Source organism: Phoca vitulina, unplaced genomic scaffold (assembly GCF_004348235.1).
Source record: "Phoca vitulina isolate PV1807 unplaced genomic scaffold, GSC_HSeal_1.0 scaffold8, whole genome shotgun sequence".
NCBI lineage: Eukaryota > Metazoa > Chordata > Mammalia > Carnivora > Phocidae > Phoca > Phoca vitulina.
The window spans coordinates 10512678-10531615 of NW_022589711.1; the positions used below are offsets into that span (position 1 = coordinate 10512678).

Sequence of the window (18938 nt, forward strand, 5' to 3'; positions counted from 1 at the left end):
TTTCTTTCTTTCTTTCTTTCTTTCTTTCTTTCTTTCTTTCTTTCTTTTTTGTGGAAGGGTGGTTATGTTGAATCAGATCTCATAAATTTTGTTATTACATGACTTGACTTCTAATATAATGAGGTACATTCACATAAAATAATGACATATTTCTGACAGTGCCAGACATTTCTAAGTCAATGTTTAATGATTTTAATAGAGTATTTTCTATATTTTATCTGAATTAATCACACTGATTCTACTGATTCTAATTTTCCAGTTGATTCATGCATTTAGATACATTTTGTTTGTCCATGTTACTGTTTTCATGCTTTTTTCACTAAACCTTTTCTTCAGGCTTTATTGAAATTTGACAACTCTAGTAATTTTAACTAATTATTCTAATTCTTAATCATTTCTTTACCTTAAATTTCAGTTTTCTTCCTTTGCTTAGTGGTCATTCAATTAAACCATACTATGAATTTATTATCTAATTCTTATTATTAATAGTGTCATAAAAATTCAATTAAGTCAGAGGCAATTCTACTTATCAAATAATTATTGTAGTCACCTTTACTTTTGCCTTTATTATCTACTTTAATCAATCAGACTGATTGAGATCCTCTAATACCATGTTTTGTTCCTTTCTATTAATATTTTAGTTGAGATTGATGGATCTGTGACATTTACATCACGTCAGCCCACCCTGGTCTACCACATAATAAATTTAATTGAAAATAATGCCACTCTTGAAAAATTACAGTTTATTTTCCATCTGTTGAAATAAAAGTCTATTACGATACACCACAACAGTGAATCAAATTTGAATGAATCCTTAAAAGTCACAATAGATTCAACACAAATATAAGCAGGTACACACAGATAAACACACAAGGTAAAACCAAAAACTTACTTCCTACCTGACAGCAAATGACTAAATTCTTCTTGGCCAATTCTAGTCAATATTTCAATGTCTCATTATATGCTTCTATAGTTTCTTTAGACTAGTGATTTTCAAACATATTCTGTGATCAGTATATTTCTGTCTTTGTTTTTTTAACAACGAAATACAAAGAAATAAACAGTATATGCCTATAGCTTCATTGTTGCAAAGTATTTCACTAAAACAAACAAAGAGACAAAACAAAAATATGAAAGCCCTTCTATCACCAAGATATCCAGCCTCAGAAAATAAATGTTAACTTGTGGGCATCCTTCTGTTTGCTTTCACAAACTGAAATTCTGGGTGACATATTTGAGAGCTTTAAAATATTTATTATGCTAAACAATCTAGTAATAATTATAATGAAATCAACCACGGTAGTCTCAAAATATGTCACAGTGTCTATTAAGAGCATTCACAATGATCATGTTTCCCTTGTTTGCCCTGAAGCATTATGTCACTAAATAGAACTGCCTAACAGTTGTGACTTAACATTCTTATATATTTAAAAGGTAAATTGTAATATATTCTGCTAAATTTGCATTCTTTTCTTTCATTGAGGTTGTAGTGAAATTGTGTCACATCTGTTTTTCATAGCAAATTAGAACTTCTCTACATTGCTTAATATTTTCTGTTGATTAAATACTGTGACTTTACACACTGAATAGTCTGTTGGGACTTGTAAAGGGGGGCTGGTTCAAGGCACTGCGTAAAATCTGCTATTCTGAAGAAAAGTAACTAATTATTCTCACGTCCATAAACTCCACAATAAAATTCACCTCTTTCAGGTCATGGTGTTTTCTAACTCCTCCATTAATCTGGAGCAATGCTCCGTTCCAAATATTCTTAGTTTCAGTCACTGACATCATCATCAGGGCTCAAAACTACCTGATAATCTTTCACTCATCTACATACTTCCTGTATGTATGTTTCATATTTCCAAAAACTTACTAGCAATACCTATTTTCTGAGCACGAAGCTCAACATGGGGCTCGATCCCAGGATCCCGAGATCATGACATCATGACCTGAGCCAAAGTCCCATGTTTAACTGACTGAACCACCCAGGCAACCCTATTTTTCAATACCTATTTTTCAAATAATAGTAGCTACTGTTACTGAGTGCCTTCCTACGTGAGGCATTGTACTAGATACTTTACATAGTCTTCAATGTAATGTTCACAACCACAAGTTATCATCTTCTTTAAACAAACAAACAAAGCAAATAAACCAAAAAACCTATTTGCAAGTTTCCCAAGTCCACACATTTCATACAGAATACAAGTAATTCTCACACTAAAGCCAGTGCTTTGATTTATACCTTCCAGCCTGTTTACTATAAATAAAGCAATCTGGTAAAATGGCTGATTCCTATACACACTTAATAAAAGCTTCATTCATAAAAACGAAATACCAGAAAAAGACAGCTCATCTTTAAAGAGATAGCATGACACAAACAGAGAGAGAGAGAACTAAAGAGAAAGATTAACTCTAAATCTTATAGTTAAAACTTGAATAAACCACCTTCATTGTGATCCTTAAAAATCAATTTTCAGTCTTCCCCAGAGCGGTGGAGTTGCTTCTGTGTATATCCAGAGCACATTAGACACTTGACCCACATGAACTTCTTCCACCCAAATAACACTCCTGAATTGATCCTCTTATCCCCACTATACTAACTGGTTTCTTAAACAACTGGTGTTTCTTTTCATAGAAATTGTCTCTGGTCTTCCTTTTCAATTTTAATTTTATTTGTCCTATTTTCAGCTATATTTAATATTTTTAGATGCCAAAAATTGGTTTTGTGATTAGACAATTTTTTCCATATCATGCTAAGTAAACAATAAGTTTTATTGTTAATACTGACAAAAATGATATTATTATTACCCTTTTCACATTTGATTCTGATTTCATATATCAGTGCCACAGAATATATTCTTTCCAATATCATTTCTTTACACTGAAGACTTACAAGGGGACTATTACTCTACATATTTAAAGTATCTTATGTAAATGAGGACGATGTCACATATTTAAAAGTTCTTAGGAGAAAATCGTGGTGACCTTGGGTTTGGTAATGAGTTTTTAGATACACCATCAAAAATATGATCCATCATTTTAGTGAAAGATTCTGTTCACCATACAGTGTTACATCTAATACACTAAGTAATCACACAAGTATAAAAGATGTTTCTGAATGCTAGCTTTTCATATAAATAAGTACATTGATATTTCAGTGAGAATATGTGAGAATATTTCAGTGAGAATATACAACAGTGTTGCATTTAGTATACTTTAAAAAGTTATAGGTACAGGGACACCTGGGTGGCTCAGTCGGTTAAGCGTCTGCCTTCGGCTCAGGTCATGATCCCAGGATCCTGGGATCGAGTCCCACATGGGGCTCCCTGCTCAGCAGAGAGGCTGCTTCTCCCTCTGCCTGCCGCTCTCCCTGCTTATATTCTCAAGCTCTCTTGCTCTCTCTCTCTGGCAAATAAATAAAAATTTTTTAAAAAAGTTATAGGTACAAAAGGTATTTCTAAGAATGGTAATTTTATATGTGAATAATTAAAGTGTTATTCCAGGAATGACTGTATTCACCACCTTGTGCTTAAAACATTCTGCAAAGGCACACAAATAAAAGACGTTTCTAGGAATGGAGGCTGTATATATGAGCACAACGTGTTATTGCAATGGATAACTGTGTTCAACACAATGTGGTGTATTCAATACACCTGGAAAAAGCATGTGTATAAAAGATGTTTCTAAGAATGTTAAATGTGTATGTGAATTACTGCAGTGTTATTTTATGGAAAGAATCTATTCACCAGTGTGTGATATATGGAATACATAATGCAGGGTCACATGTATAAAAGATGTTTCTAAGGATAATAAAGTTGTGTTGCACCGGGGGGGGGGGGGGGAACCATGATCCATGAACAAAAAAGATTTGATAAGTCAGATTTTATTAAAAACTTCTGCTCTGCAAGAGACACTTTAAGAAAATGAATAGATAAGCCACAGACCAGGAGAAAATATTTTAAAAATATTTTAAAGATGAGAAAGGATTTATAGTCAACATATACAGAGAAGTCTTAAAACTCAACAAAAATGAAACAAATAACCCAATTAAAAACTAAGTGAAAAATCTGAACGGACACCTTGCCCGAGAAGAAATACAAATATCAAATAAGCATATGAAAATGTGTTCAATATCATATGTTTCTAGGGAATTGCAAATTAAAACAACACTGAGGTATCATTACACATCTATTAGATGGCTAAAATGCAAAATACTGATAGCACCAAAAGTAGCAAGAATGGGGAGCAACAGGAACTCTCATTCTTTGCTGGTAGGAAAGCAAAGTGGTCCATAAAAAGTTTGGCAGTTTTTTAAAAGGCTAAAACTTAGTTTTACCATAAAAGTTCTTGGCTGGAAAAATCTAATGAAACTATAGTTTTGAGAGAATGATGCCAAAAATAAGATTCAATGAAATAAGTTTCACTTCACTGACAAATTGATTCAGTGAATATAATAATACATTAGTTACAGGTTGGTTAAGGAGTACTATTACCTTCTAATCAGGACCAATTTTTATAATATCCAACATTTAACTGTAAATACTTAGCAACTACTCCTTTCTGTACATAATTAACTTTTAGTATGCTTTTGAAAGTAAAGTATTACAAAGTCAGTTCTTGTTATTACATTGACATTATCTAGAGTCTAGCAAACACTTATGGAAAAAGAGCACAGTATCTACTGAAGCTACTTTTGTCTACCTAGGAACTTCTGCGGAAAAAAAAAACTATACAAAAGCTAAATTACAAAAAAAAAAAAAATGCATTATTAATTTCAGCACGGTGCATACTGGTTAGGAATTTCAGTTATCTTAATGGTAGTAAGATCCCAAGTATGTAAGCTGAGTTTCCTGATAAAAGATTTCTAAACCTGAGAAAGACACCTCTCCCAGGAAGGAAAAAAAAAAAAAAAAGCAAAACAGGCTTTAAATGGATATATTTTAATTGTGTTTGTATTCTTACTGTATTTCTTTACATTCACCAAGTGTGTGGCTTTAAAGTCATGATCTATTAAGAAGAGTTGGTTGCCAGTGAATATTTGTGCCTTTACCTAAAGTAGCTTTGAGGAACATGAGGAATGTGTTAGGCTCAATTTCCCTCCATATATCATATTTCATTGATTCAAAGATACATTTCCCCCCATATTCTGACTCTGAATTCTTACAGTTGATGGCACCTTACAAAAGTTAATGAGCCAGACAGCAGTTTTTATGTGATTGTCATTACCTGTGATGTGATTACTTGGTCATAACTGTTCATACTGCTGGCATTTTGGTTGAGTTATGTGCATTATAGGGGATACACATGTTGAGTTTAATTATCATTTAAAATGTCTTCTACAAGTCCAACTATAATTGAGCATTATCAGTAAATATAATTGTTATTTGAAGCTTAGAAACAAAATTTCAGAAATAGATTTGAGATTACTGGAGGGAATATTTATTGTTGGAGGAATGGTCTCAGATCTACATTTTTTGTGAAGCAAAAATTAAGCTACTGAAGAAAAGGAGATAGAACATGTCTAGATAGAATATGTCTACTTTCTGAGAAATTTCAAAAAGATTGCTTTTTGCCCACCAAATTAGAAACAAAAGAAACTGTCTGTTCCTCTAGGAGAGATGAAAAAACTTCAAAGCATTAAGAGGCTGGTCTGATTAATGCATCACACAAAACTATCCCTAAGACATTGCTCAAGGCTTAAGCGCTAGTTATATTTTTTCTTAGCCATACATAATGGCACATCTTACAATCATTGTCACCTTACAGTTGGTGACATTCAGTTTCTTTAAAGAACATGAAATCAGCTATAAAACACTTCTCATTCTGCAACTATTTAAAAACCACAATTTTCTCATCGTATTAGAAAATAAAAATCCAAGAAAAGAAAAAAATTTATGCGCAATGGAATTTATTAGAGTCACAAGTGACAAGGAAAATCTACAATCCAGTAAGCAATGACACATCACGAACGAGACTGGCAGCACAGGATTCTGGGCACTCACCCTCAGCTTATAGTAAGAGTTATGCCATGCTCATGCCTCTAATTCAATTCCACGACATGCTATGGGACTCGACAGAGTAAACATTCAAATAAAAGTGAAAGACCATGTTGATAGAAAAATGAGAAATTATATATTTCTATAGAATTATTTTCATATACAAGAAATTTAGTCATTTGTATAGCTACATTGCCCTAGTACTATCTAATAAGTTAGATACTGAACTATTGATATTGATGGGAAAATAGGATAATTCTTATCTTTTATGAGGATTCAAAAATTAACCTCTATGTCAGCCTGTATGTATCCACCAGACCTATATGAGTAATTTAGAATAAACACGAATACTCTTGTATACACACACCTATATTTAAATACATAATTAAATTTATGTATTTACATACAAGTGTTATATACATGTATATGGATGCACACATAAATATGCATATTGTGAAACAAATTTATTTATATGTACATAATGTCATATCTCCTTTGAAAATTTGCACAGTGGATTCTCTTTTGGGGAGAAGGTCAATTTTTATATTTTGAAGGCTCTCACATGCATTCAACCTTTCATGTTGAAGTATTTATATATTCTTTGTATTTTAATAGTCCAAAATACCCATTTTACTTATCAATTATTTAAACAAAAGAAATAATTTTCAAAGCCCTTCTCCCATGTGAAAACATGGCAGAGGCTGGGTCTGTTTATATAACAAAGGACACAGGCGTGTGGACAGAAGAGATCCGCAAGTATAGAGAAAGAATAAATGAATGCTCACTAGGAAATCTAGGGTAAAGAGTTGAATGAAGTAATGACAGCCTCTCGGGCAAACAGAATTTTTTACAAGAGGCTTTCCCCACCCTCAGGCACAATTACAACAGCTGTACCATATAGCCTCTATCAGTCATAATCTAGAGGAGTGCCTCTTTCTATTAACCAAGCAATAGAGGAGCAAAAATTACTTATACCAGTCCATATGAGGCACTCGGTTTGCTGCACGGCATTCTGATGGCTTAATTAGGTGGCTAGTGTGGCACATGAGGTTTCGCAAGCCAGGTTCATCACAAAGACATCATCAAAGCAGAGGAGTCATGGGCTTTACCGCTAGATTACAAATACGAGTTTCTTCATTGGGCGTCTTGTCACTGACTGTTAGTTTGCTTCCATCTACTTAAACAATTAGATAAAGCCTCACCCTCGTAGACCAAGGCTAACAAAGAGCCATGGAATTGAAGACAGCTGGCAATTTCTCCACTTATTAAGATCTCATCTTCAACTGAGTGATGGTCTCTAGAAAGTAAGGAATGTGTTTTATTTTTTTGAGTGTGTGTTCTCTTTCAAGACCTGACACATCTAGCCATGGAGTTTCCAGTCCTATTTAAGACCCACAAACACAAAAACTTACAAACAAAACAAAACAAAAACAAGGTCACATCACAATGTCAACTGATTTAATAATCGAAGAATTTCAAAAATGTGTTTTTATCAGTAAAAGAATATGAAGGAAGATCCCGAAAAACACAATTACACTGAGAGAATAAATCATATATACCAGATATTTTAACAGCCATTTACTCCATAGTTTGGTTATATTATTCATTTTATGATTGCTAACTTTAACTTGGTTAATTGTCCAGAAAAATTCTAGTAGTTTTAATATATATGCAAGAGACAATAACAAATAATATATACATTCATTCATATATGTATATATGTGTATATATTCATAAATATATGTGTATGTATATACATTCATAGACATGTGTATATACATACACACATATATATATGATGAATGACTCTAAATAGCATTTTGATAATCATTTTGAGCTTAAGTCCAACAAAAATTATAAAGCAATTAGCAGTTCGAAGACCTAATGCAAGTATACTATTATGCTCATATATTTTTTACTTGATCTTTTAAAAGTTATATATTGTAAATCATCTAACAATAAATATGCATTAAATCAAATCATAGTGTAGCACTCTATGTCCACCAATTTCATTAATGATGCCACCATTTGCCCATCCTCCAACAATGAATTTTAGGGTCATCCTTCACTCATCTTCTTCCTTTCTTTCACTTCCCATGATCCCTCAGCTTTTCTGACTCCATATCCATGTTTTGCAAATCTCTTTTCCTTCTCTGTTGCCTGATCTATACTGAAGATTCTGATATTTTTTTCTGTAATCTCTTCCTCTCATTACCTTATTCATTTATCAATAAACATTCAGTGAATAATTTCTATGTACTACTTACTCTTTTAGGTATTGATAATACTTTTGAAAAAACTTCCAGGAGTGTTTTCCTGTATTCTATCATTATGATCATTTATTCTAACTGGAAAATTAGATGAATAATTGATTTTCATTATGTTTGTCAACTCCAGAAAGACAATTTCTTTTTACATTTATAGCTTCTTAGCATCATATAAAAGGCTCCTCAAGATTTGAACTTCAAATCTCTCTGGACTCATCTCCAAACATCCCGTAATAATGCACTTTTCCTTTCAACCAAACCACACCACAGTTCTTCTTATAGTCTTCATAGCTCTGTCTCCTGGCATGAGCCTGGGATTTTCTTTCCCACTCACCCCTCTCCAACCAGGTAGAACTTATAAAACTAAAGTGCATAGCTCACAGTAGGTGCTTAATAAGTGCTTACTTTCCAACAGATTCTTATTTTGTTTGCCTGCTCTGTGAAATGTTCTGTGAGGTCCTCAAGTTGTTGCTCTAGGTTCTAAAGGGCATTTGGCAAAGACCTTATCACAGGATCTCATCCTTGATTATGCGTCTGTTTTCCCTCAATGGCTTCTGTAGTTAGTTACTGTCCTGCTACAACCATATACTGCAGATTAGGCTGGTCACACACAGTATAGATAATAATAATGTTATTATCAAAGTTATTAAGAACAACTTCCATATATAGAATCCATTCAGGATCCCAAATTCTTTGAATATTTTATCTTTAATTCAGACCCAACACAAACTAATTCTAACTTTCTTTCTGAAGTGTAAACTGACATAAGGAGAGACTAACTTACCGACCAAGGTAACAAAACTAATATATAGTGGAGATATTATTCAAACACAGACCTATCTGAACCAAAAGTCTTCTTTTCTCCGCTATGACATTTTGATGTTTTTAATGTTTCCTGAGTAGTCTTCCCTCCCCCTTACTGACATCCCTCCCCCCGCTTTCTTTCTTGGTATGGCTAGGTTCTTTATTATTTTGGTTAAAATTAAATTATGAAAAGTAACATTCAGAGAATCTGTGGTTCCTCTTATATTCTGGCTTTCTAGCTTCCTATAAAACTTAGAGAAATCTGTGATACAAAATTTTATTGTATTTCATTTGTAGTAAATATTTTTTGTAGCCATCACATTGAGGTATAAGTCATAAATTCATACTTTGTCTTTTCATGGTTCTTAACCGAACTGACTTGCCCACTAGCCACAGTGGCATAGTGTGGGCCAACAATACAGTTAGGGGCCCATGAAAATATTTTTATTTTAAAATCAGAAAAAGTGAAAGATTATACTCATGTTAATGTCAACACAAACATTAAAATATGTTTAATATTCTTTATGGTGGAATAAACCCATGAAGGTAGAAGTAGCTAGGGCTCCCATTAGTTATAATGAAAAACGCTGGGCTCTTAATCTCTTTTTATAGAAAATTTGCATAATTGATATATTATTCTAATTTGGTTATAAATTCCCAGACACCTAATGTCTGAATAAACATTTCATTAAGGCGTGGTCAAAATTTAGGAGAAATTGTACTAATTAGGCAAAACTAAATATTTTATAAAGCAATTTTAAAATATATACGTTAATTTTCACTGACATATTAGTTTAGTGCCTTTCCTCCAGTGCGAACAACGATATTTCTGAATCTCTAAGTATTACTATGAGATCAAAATAGCAAAAAAATAGGTAAAAACAAAGCAAAACAAACCAGCAATAGCCTCAAATCTGCTCCCCCAAATCCTTGAAATATCTTAAAGAATTATCTTCAAATACTTTTATCCCCCTCTCATGTGACTCCTTCCTCAGAGAGTAAACATTTCTTAATGTACTCAACTATTTATCAACTTAAATATTGTCCAAAGCAGTGTTTCTCAAATTTTCTGTGTATTAGAGTAATTTGGGGTGCTTATAAAACTTCAGGTTTTGGGGCTTCAAATCCAGGCTCTCTCTCTTTCAGCGATTCTGCCATGGGCCCTAGAAAACTTTATTTTTAATGAACATCTAAAGCGTTTCTGAAAAATATAATCTATGGGAAATACATTAAGAGGCAATTCTAGAGTCATACAGATTTGTCAACTAGCACATAAAATCATATCACTTTTATTTACTTATTTATTTATATTTATTTTTTTACTTTTGTTTATAGTAACACCTCTATCAGTGCATAATTGAAAGAGCTAAGTAACCTGTTAAAGTACTTTTAAGTTTAAATGTTATATTCTAATAGAAGAGACAATTAACTTTTTAAGTTTGTAAAATTAATTAATTTCTGAATAGTCAATGCAATTAAAAAAAATCAAACTGCCCATGAATAAGTGATCTCTATAAACTGCAAATATTACGCCTTTTTCTGATCACTGCCTGTGACTACGGTGCTACAGAAACTAATCACAACCATTGGGAATATAATTCCTGTAGATAAAAACCTTTGTAGGATGTATATATGCAACATTATTAGTTAAATAACGTACTCCAAAAGAAATGTTTGAAGATTCTATCACATTTCAGTTTCAGAAATAGACTTTCTACTTTATCGTTTTTACATTACAAAGGAGATTTTTAAAATCTGAAACAATCCCTCAATCCATTCAACAATCTGTTAGGCATGTGAAAAAAAGAAAACACACAAAAATAGGTATATTTGGGAATTGTATGTATATGTGTCCTATCGTTTCTAGATTTTTACATGAAGAATTCTTTGTTTAAAATTCAAAATTTATCTATAGATGATTCAAACCCAGATAACACTTAGCTCGTTGCAATTACCGTCCTCTGGGTAAAACAGCAAGGTACTGAAGTGTTGGTGAATGGATAGGTGGGGAGGGTAAGCAGTAAATCATTTCAGACAATTTCACACTCAAGCCTTGTTGACATGAGGCAGGGCAAAGGAAATCACCCTGTCAGCACCTGCATCTCTAATGAAGGAAAACGCTGCTGCATATGTAGAGAAGAGAGAGGGAAAAATAAATCACCTTTAACTTTAAAGTGGGCTGTTGGATTTACTCAAATACAAATGCAACCTTGTGGGCTTCCCCCGCCCCATGTATTTCCATTTAAAATCTTACAATATACACCTAGAATTCAGCATTGTTGTGTTTTTTTTTTTCCATAGATGCTCTTCAAATTTTCAAATCAACCCATTGTATACGAAATGTGTACTTTTAAAACATATCATTTAACATTTGTCTTTCATTGTCTTCCTGACATCTGTTGCAATCAGAGGTGGATGTTTAAAATGTAAAGATGGGTATCTGTCAGAGTCCTTTGCAGGAGAGATTAAATAGGGATGTGGCATAGCCCAGATACAGAGGGCCTCCGGAGATAACCACAGTTGGCCTCAGAGTGCTTTGTATGTACATAAGAGATGAGGTAAAGCGACAAGACAAACGTCTAGCAGTGGTTTTCCTTCAGAGGCAGGTTTTCAACAGGCTCTATATGGAACGAAGGCAACAACTCTGAATTGTTACAGCGGCCTAACCATTCCCAGAATCCACCTTTTAATTATTCCTCTCTCTTAAAACTGATTTATAGTTTTAAACAAAAATATTTCTTGATTTAAAATGTGTAATTTCTAGGCCACCTGCCCTGACACACCAACCACTTCCCATACAATATTGTAAATATACGAAAATGTAAATATGATAAAAGATAAGCTGTTTTAACAATGCATTATATAGGGAGACAGAAGAGAAAATAAAAAAAAATGCAAGCTGGGTTATCCATCAAGCCAAGCGTTATATTCAAATATTTTAATATTTAATGACACCAAGTAACCAAGTCACAGCTTTATTGAAAACCGCTTGATTATTGTGTTAATAAAATAATCTGCATTGTGATGGCTATTTGCATTGTTTTTTTTTTATTTTGTGCCCTGAGGCATCTTGTGCCTGTCTACACTTCTGCTAAGGTAAGTCATTGAGTTAAGTTCTAGAGACCATATACTTCTTAGTTTTTCAGAAACTTGTGACTTTTTTTTCATTTATCTGCCTTTTGCAATAAATTTCTGATGAAGGAGAATATTCTTCTCTCAAGGTGAAGAGTGGAAGTAAATCAGGTGAATGAGAAACGGTTTTTTAAAAAGATGTTGATATTGATCTTCCCATCATTGCTCCCTCTAAACTCCACTAAACTCACTCCAGGTCCGGATCTCTACTGAACTTGAGAAAGCTAGAACCACAACAATGAAAGACATCAGGGCCTCAGTTCATTCTAGGATTAACATGAAGGAGAGAATCTGAGGCCGATGACTCCTCTCAGTAGTTTTGTCATCTCCTTAGCCTGAAACCAATGCTCCTGGGGGGCAGCAGGTAGGAAAATGACTTCCGGTCCGCAGGTGTTCCTTTTGAAAAGCTAACAGTATATTTCTTTTGGCAGGTAAATTACTTTGAAATAATTCTTGAACTCTGTTGTCCTGAACAAGACAGACATTTAACTTTATGCACCCCCTTTTCAGTCAGTACTCATATTTCTTTTTAAGATGTTGCCTCGTAGTGGGCCCTGAGTTACTAATCTGTAGGACATCTTGTTAACTAAATGAAAACTGATTGATCACCTCTGAAGCCAATCTACATGTTGTATGAAGCAATAAATTCATTTATTTTAAGCTCTCTTTAGTTATAAAAATGTTTGCATATAGGATAGTAATTGCAGAGGTTTGACAAATTTAGACCTAAATGTTCAAGTTGATTGGTCTTCTTTGAAATGATACAATATCTTCTTGAATGAAAAGGTAACTTTATATTTCATACATAAACCTTACTCCTTCCCACCATACACAATAATGCATGCATTCCTTCTTCCAGATATCTAGGTAAAGATGATTCAAATGACACGTGATCATTTTGAGATTTGATTACCTGCTTGATAACTAGATCATGGATTAAATTTGTTGACCTATAATAGTCACTGGCTGGCCAGACAGTTTAAGGATAACTATACCTAAGCTATAATCTATATCTGTATGTATCTACAGTCATGGTTTTCAAAACATTTTCATACAAATACCCTCTTTACCCTGCCTGACAATTTGAAAAATGATGAATTATTTTGTACTTAATTTGCATTTTTCATGTACTTTAAAAATGCACATTTTTCATATTGCCAATCTTTGATATTTGGTTCATTCACTAATTTTAAGCAATACTCAACAGAATTGTGGAAAGAGAAGGGAATGTAGAAACAGGTTAAAAATAAAAACTTTTAGTAATTTCAGTAGTGTATTAAGTACAAAGTAGCTAAATGTACTTTGCTACAACAGACTAGATTTTCTGTATACTTACACCCTATGGAAATGTTTTTAACAGATATAATTCCATTTGTTTATTCACAACTCCCTTATCTGCCAGGTACCCGTTTTAACCTAGCAAGGGAGAAAAAGTCAAGCCCCTAGATTATTTGAAAATTCTGATTTGTGTGTGGATACAAATGATAAATTACACATAGGTGCCAAATATTAAAATAAATACAACGGTAAAATAAATAAAACCCAAACTTCAAGGTTTAATTTAATGCAACACCATCTGCCATTCTTTTATGAATAACTTGTCTAAATTATGATGATAAATTAAACCTATCCAAATTAACTACAATTCATTCCCATAGCTTTATCTAAGAGGAAAGTTGACATTATATTTTGATTAGTGTATCAATATATTTTTCAATTTTCCTGTACCATAGCATTGGGTTTAGTTAATTTCCTATAAAAGAGTTTGAGTAAAGCTTTTTACAGCAATGTTATTCTAGCACCATTAATAAAATTACGACTTCAAGGACACCAGTTCTAACTTCACTGGAAACAGCAGTAACTATGGCAGCATGTTGCATTTTTACTCTGACATTGTTCAGCCTGTTAATTAACATGTCACTCCTCTAAAGGAATTTCAGGTTTAAATACTTCACTTTTTTTGATGGCCCTTTTCTATGGTACTAACATGCATTTGTAACTGCTTTTTCTTTTTGTGTTACACATTTCTTCTCAACCATAATTATTCTTCTTCCACCACTCTAATTCACCAAGTTAATCTAATAATTCTTCACATGTTTCAGTAACAGTGAATATTTTTGTCAATTTTCTCACTTTCTCTAGGGAATTAATAAAGTGCTCTGTATTCAAAAATATTTGATCCCTGAAACATATCAGCACGCATACTTAAGAAACCATTCACACAGACTTACACATTTGAAAGCAAATGAACAAGTTTGATTTACAAGACACACAATGAAAAATGAATTTAAAGCAAAGAAAGTATACTGGTCATGATTTGATAAAACAGATGCTTGGCACTTACCTGCAATAACCTGGGCCTGGAACAGGTGATCTTTGGACAAGCTGAGGAGTGATATTATGACCAAAAAAGGAACATGTTTCCATTTCATCTTTGTCCCTTCCTTGCATTACACCCAGCCAGTGACAGATAGGTTTTATCTGGAAGAAAAAAACAAATAGCAAATTATTTTTTAATGGTTAGCTATGTTGAGATAAAGATAGTACTAAAAATATTTTGTGAAAAATTATAGTTTAAGTGCATTTGAAATATCATTTTTCAAAATGATAAAATATGTAAGTAGTTAAATACAACTTACACTGAATATATTTTAGGATATACATTTTGAACAAATATAGTATTTATTAATTTTGAAAATGCATTTTCAATCAGATATAATTAGCAAATAATTCATTGGTTTTCTCTAGCATTTAGGCAATACCAGATACATGTTTTTGTCTTCTCACCAATTTAATTGGGACACTCTCATCAGGTCCAGAAAACTCTAGGGTCCAGAAAACTTACTCATTCACTAAGCAAATATTTACAAACAGCTTATAATGAGCAAGTCACGATGCTACTTTGAAGATACGGCAGAAGACAAAACTAAATAGCTTCTCTTTATTCAGGTATACAAACAATTTGAGGCCACTTTAATGACATCAATTTATAAACACATTAAAAAAAAAAACTTTTGTAGATGTTCTATTCTGAACAAAGCACTCTGTTATCAGTCATGATGGACCCAAGAAATATAAAATAGTGCCTTGTAGATGATGACTTTAACAGATGGCAGAATAAAACTACAGGAATTCAGGAGGAAGACGGATCAGTTTTGCTTGGGAGAACCGACCAACCTTACACTAAAGACATGGCATTTGTGATATGAGATAGTATTTGATAAATAGAAAATATTTTTCAAAATGAGAGAACAAAATAACCAAATATTCAAAGGAAATATATATATATGCATGTGTATGTGTGTGGGGGGGTGTATTCCAATAATACATTGATATATTCAGGGAACTGTAAGGGAGTTATTTGGCTGATGGTAGAGTTTGCCAGAATACAGTATGATAGAAAACTGGAAAGATAAAGACAGGTAATGAGGAATCACTGTTGAGTTTAATGATAGATAATAATATGACTCAAATTATTGAGAAGATAACTCTGGTAGGAATGTGAAGGATATAAAGTAATTATGAAGAAAGTTAGCATGGAGGCCATAACCACAGTACAGAAACTTATAATAAATGTTCACAAAGGACCCTGGGTAAGGAAATGAAACCAATGGCTGGTGTTGGGGTCGGGGGTCAGGTGACATTACACAAGAACACTTTGCAGGACTTAACATTACATTCAGGAGCTAGGACATGTACTCACTTAGTCAAAACTACATAAATAAATCTCACACAAAGAAAATGTAATGTGTCCCCAAAGAAAAAGAAAGTTCTAGCACACATCTTGTGACACTCAGAATGACAACTTGAAAAAAGGGTCACCTACTTGAGTCTGTAGGTTTACCCCCACAAAGCCACCATCAATTTGTCTAGGTGAGCTGAGCTGTCCTTATTTTCTTATCACTGTACAGTTAATTGCCAAGTTGTCCTTTAGCAGAGCCTCCTAATCCTCCTGCCAGACACTACAATCACTGAACTTACTTAAGATATTTGAGGATTATTTCTTCTCTTTAAGAATTCTGCAAGCCCCTCCTGTCTGGGCTAGAACCTTGCCTGCAAAGAAATATTCTTGGCTACTGTAGGCTCATGTTTGTTATCCATTTTGCTTGACTGGAGCTAATGCCTTTGTAACTCTCCTTACCCTGGTATCCTACTCATAAATGACATCACATACCCCCATTATCTTCCATGTATTATCTGTTTTAAGTGTCAAACGAGAGTAGAAAGTAGATTAGATTTCAGATAATCACAAATGTAGATGAACAGTTCCACTCTTCAATCCAAACTCTGCGATTGTTAGTTTGTCCAGAGGCTTCTTCTCAGTTATCCCTTGGTGTTTTGGCTTATAGTCACATTTCTCAGTGATGTAGAGATGATCAGTTCTTCCAGAGAAAATGTATAAATAAACTGCATCCTAGTAATTTCTGCTTGACTGGGTTTTGATGTAATAGATACCCTGTCATCTTGGATTCTGCTTGCCTAGGGATGTTCCCATCTTCCTCCTTTCTCTAACATTTGATTATTATGTGCACTAGACATCAGAGTCCCTGTTTTGAGATAAACTCTAGATCTCATATTCCTTAGAGTTTTATAGAAAACTATAGTAAACTATTCCCTATAGTAGTTTGGCCTCAGCTTTTGATGTAAATAAAAGCATGTTTGAACCTAGAGGTTGTTTATGATTTGCTTATTATTTGAAAATTTAGAATCATTATATTAGTTAAATGATACTTTAAAGTATATTTATTGAAACTGAGATGTTCATATCTGTGGTTGCTTATATTCTAACAATTTCATTAATAATTACATATAACTTATTTGCTGCCACTAGCCATCGAAAATAAAAGCCCACATAAACATGTGCATTCTTCTTTTAAAATCAATGCAACAGGGGCACCTAAGGGGCTCAGTCAGTTAAGCCTCCAACTTGTGATTTCAGCTCAGGTCATGATCTCATGGGTTGTGAGACTGAGCCCAGTGTCCGGCACAGTGCTCAATGGGGAGTCTGCTTGAGATTCTCTCCTTCTGCCTCTTCCCCCACTCATGTGCTCACTCTCTCTCACTCTCTCTCTCTCAAATAAATAAATCTTTAAAAAATAGCCTTTAAAAATAAAATAAAATCAATGCAATAATCATAACAAAATAAACCTGGAAGTATAAATATTGATTATAATTGGTTGAACTTCTGCCAGTTATGTTAACAGGATTGTGCTTTCTCTCTCTCTTTCAAATAAATAAATAAATCTTAAAATATATATATATATATTTATAATTTTTGGGGGAATGATAAATCTATGGAAGTAACACAGTGTACTATTCTAGAAGCATAGATGGTAATACTAAATTCTTGGGTATGGATCTCAACTCTACCACTCATGTTGTTTGACTTTAGGCAAAAAAATTTAAGCTTTCTTAATCTCATCTTTCTCAAATATAAAATGTGAATAATAATAATAGTTACATCATCAGGTGAGATAATATGCATGGAGTGTCTAGAATAGTGTGTTTCATCACCTGATATCTATTAATATTAATAACACCATGACTCCGAACTTCAAATAGCATCCAGTGAGGTTCCTCCAGGATGAAGATGGAACCAATCTTTGATTTGTATTTACATGTTGCTTCACATTTGAATAGTGTCTGTTTTAGGTTTAACTTATAAGACAGTAGGGGTTTTGATTTAGTTTAATGAACTTTATTAAGTTAAATTTATATATGATAAAATGAACCCATTTACAGCATAGGTTTAAATTTAACAAACATACAGAGCTATGTAATGTCCACCCCAATGATGATATTGATACTTTCACAGACGCCTTGGTGTTAAAAGGTAAAATGTTATATGCATATGCTGTGCATGAATATGTGTTGCTGGTGTACATTTTCAAATAAAAATAAATGCATTGCCTGCCTGCTTTTAGGAGGAGGATTGCCTTAAAGATAGTTTTAATTTGTTCTACTAATTACTGTGAAATTTCTCGGAAAGCAGAAAAGTCCTATAAGAAATTAATTTAAGTAAATGCATGGTTCAACAAAGTAAAACATACTTCTTTAGGCATACATTTTGGATTACTTAAGAGAACACAAACATTCCCTAAGCGTATCAGTGTATCACAATGAGTATATTTCAGTCTCTTCTGAGACTCCTCAGCATAGGTAGCTCGCTCTCTCTTTCTCTCTCTCTCTCTCTCATATTTAGGACAGAAATTATATTTACCAAAGCTTTCCTTGTTACTAACCAAAATTTGTTCTTCTTTAAGTTACACTACTCTCTTCGTTTTCCTTTTCAGTTGAAAACAAAAAGTGCTCTGGGAAATCAAAATAGTTTTTGGAGTCTCATCTTCTCAACCTTTTCATCGTATTCAGCTTCTGCTTAACTGATTGTCACCCAGTGAGTCAAAAGTTAGAATAGCTGGAAATGTTCCCCAAAACAACAAAACCAGGAACTATTGATTTTCTTTGTCCTACTCTTAGATAAAAGAAACAACAGTGGCCTGTGGGTAATAGGTGAGCCCCAAACCTGGCTGTCCTTGTGAGATCAAAGACCAGGAAAGGCCAGACTCCTTTTGAATTCTGCATATAATAGATGAATCAGTCAGCAAACTACACACAGTAAGGAGATACTCTCCCTCTTTACAAATGAGATAAACTGAAGTTTGGTCTACTCAAATGACACTATCCCCCTAGAACACCTAAAGGAAAATCAATCATGAAAATTAAAGGTCTCTACTCAAAA

At 33.3% G+C, this 18938-nt stretch overlaps 1 protein-coding gene across 5 annotated transcripts in view; it reads right to left on the minus strand.

The window, feature by feature from the left end:
- ROBO1 (roundabout guidance receptor 1) overlaps window positions 1–18938 on the minus strand; it is a 1119036-nt gene that overhangs the window by 944683 nt on the left and 155415 nt on the right. For all 5 annotated transcript variants that reach the window (XM_032406315.1, XM_032406314.1, XM_032406316.1 and 2 more), the window contains exon 2: window positions 14544–14680. In XM_032406315.1, coding sequence (XP_032262206.1) covers window positions 14544–14631 — 88 coding nt within the window. In that variant the 5' untranslated portion in view covers window positions 14632–14680. The remainder of the gene's footprint in view (window positions 1–14543; window positions 14681–18938) is intronic.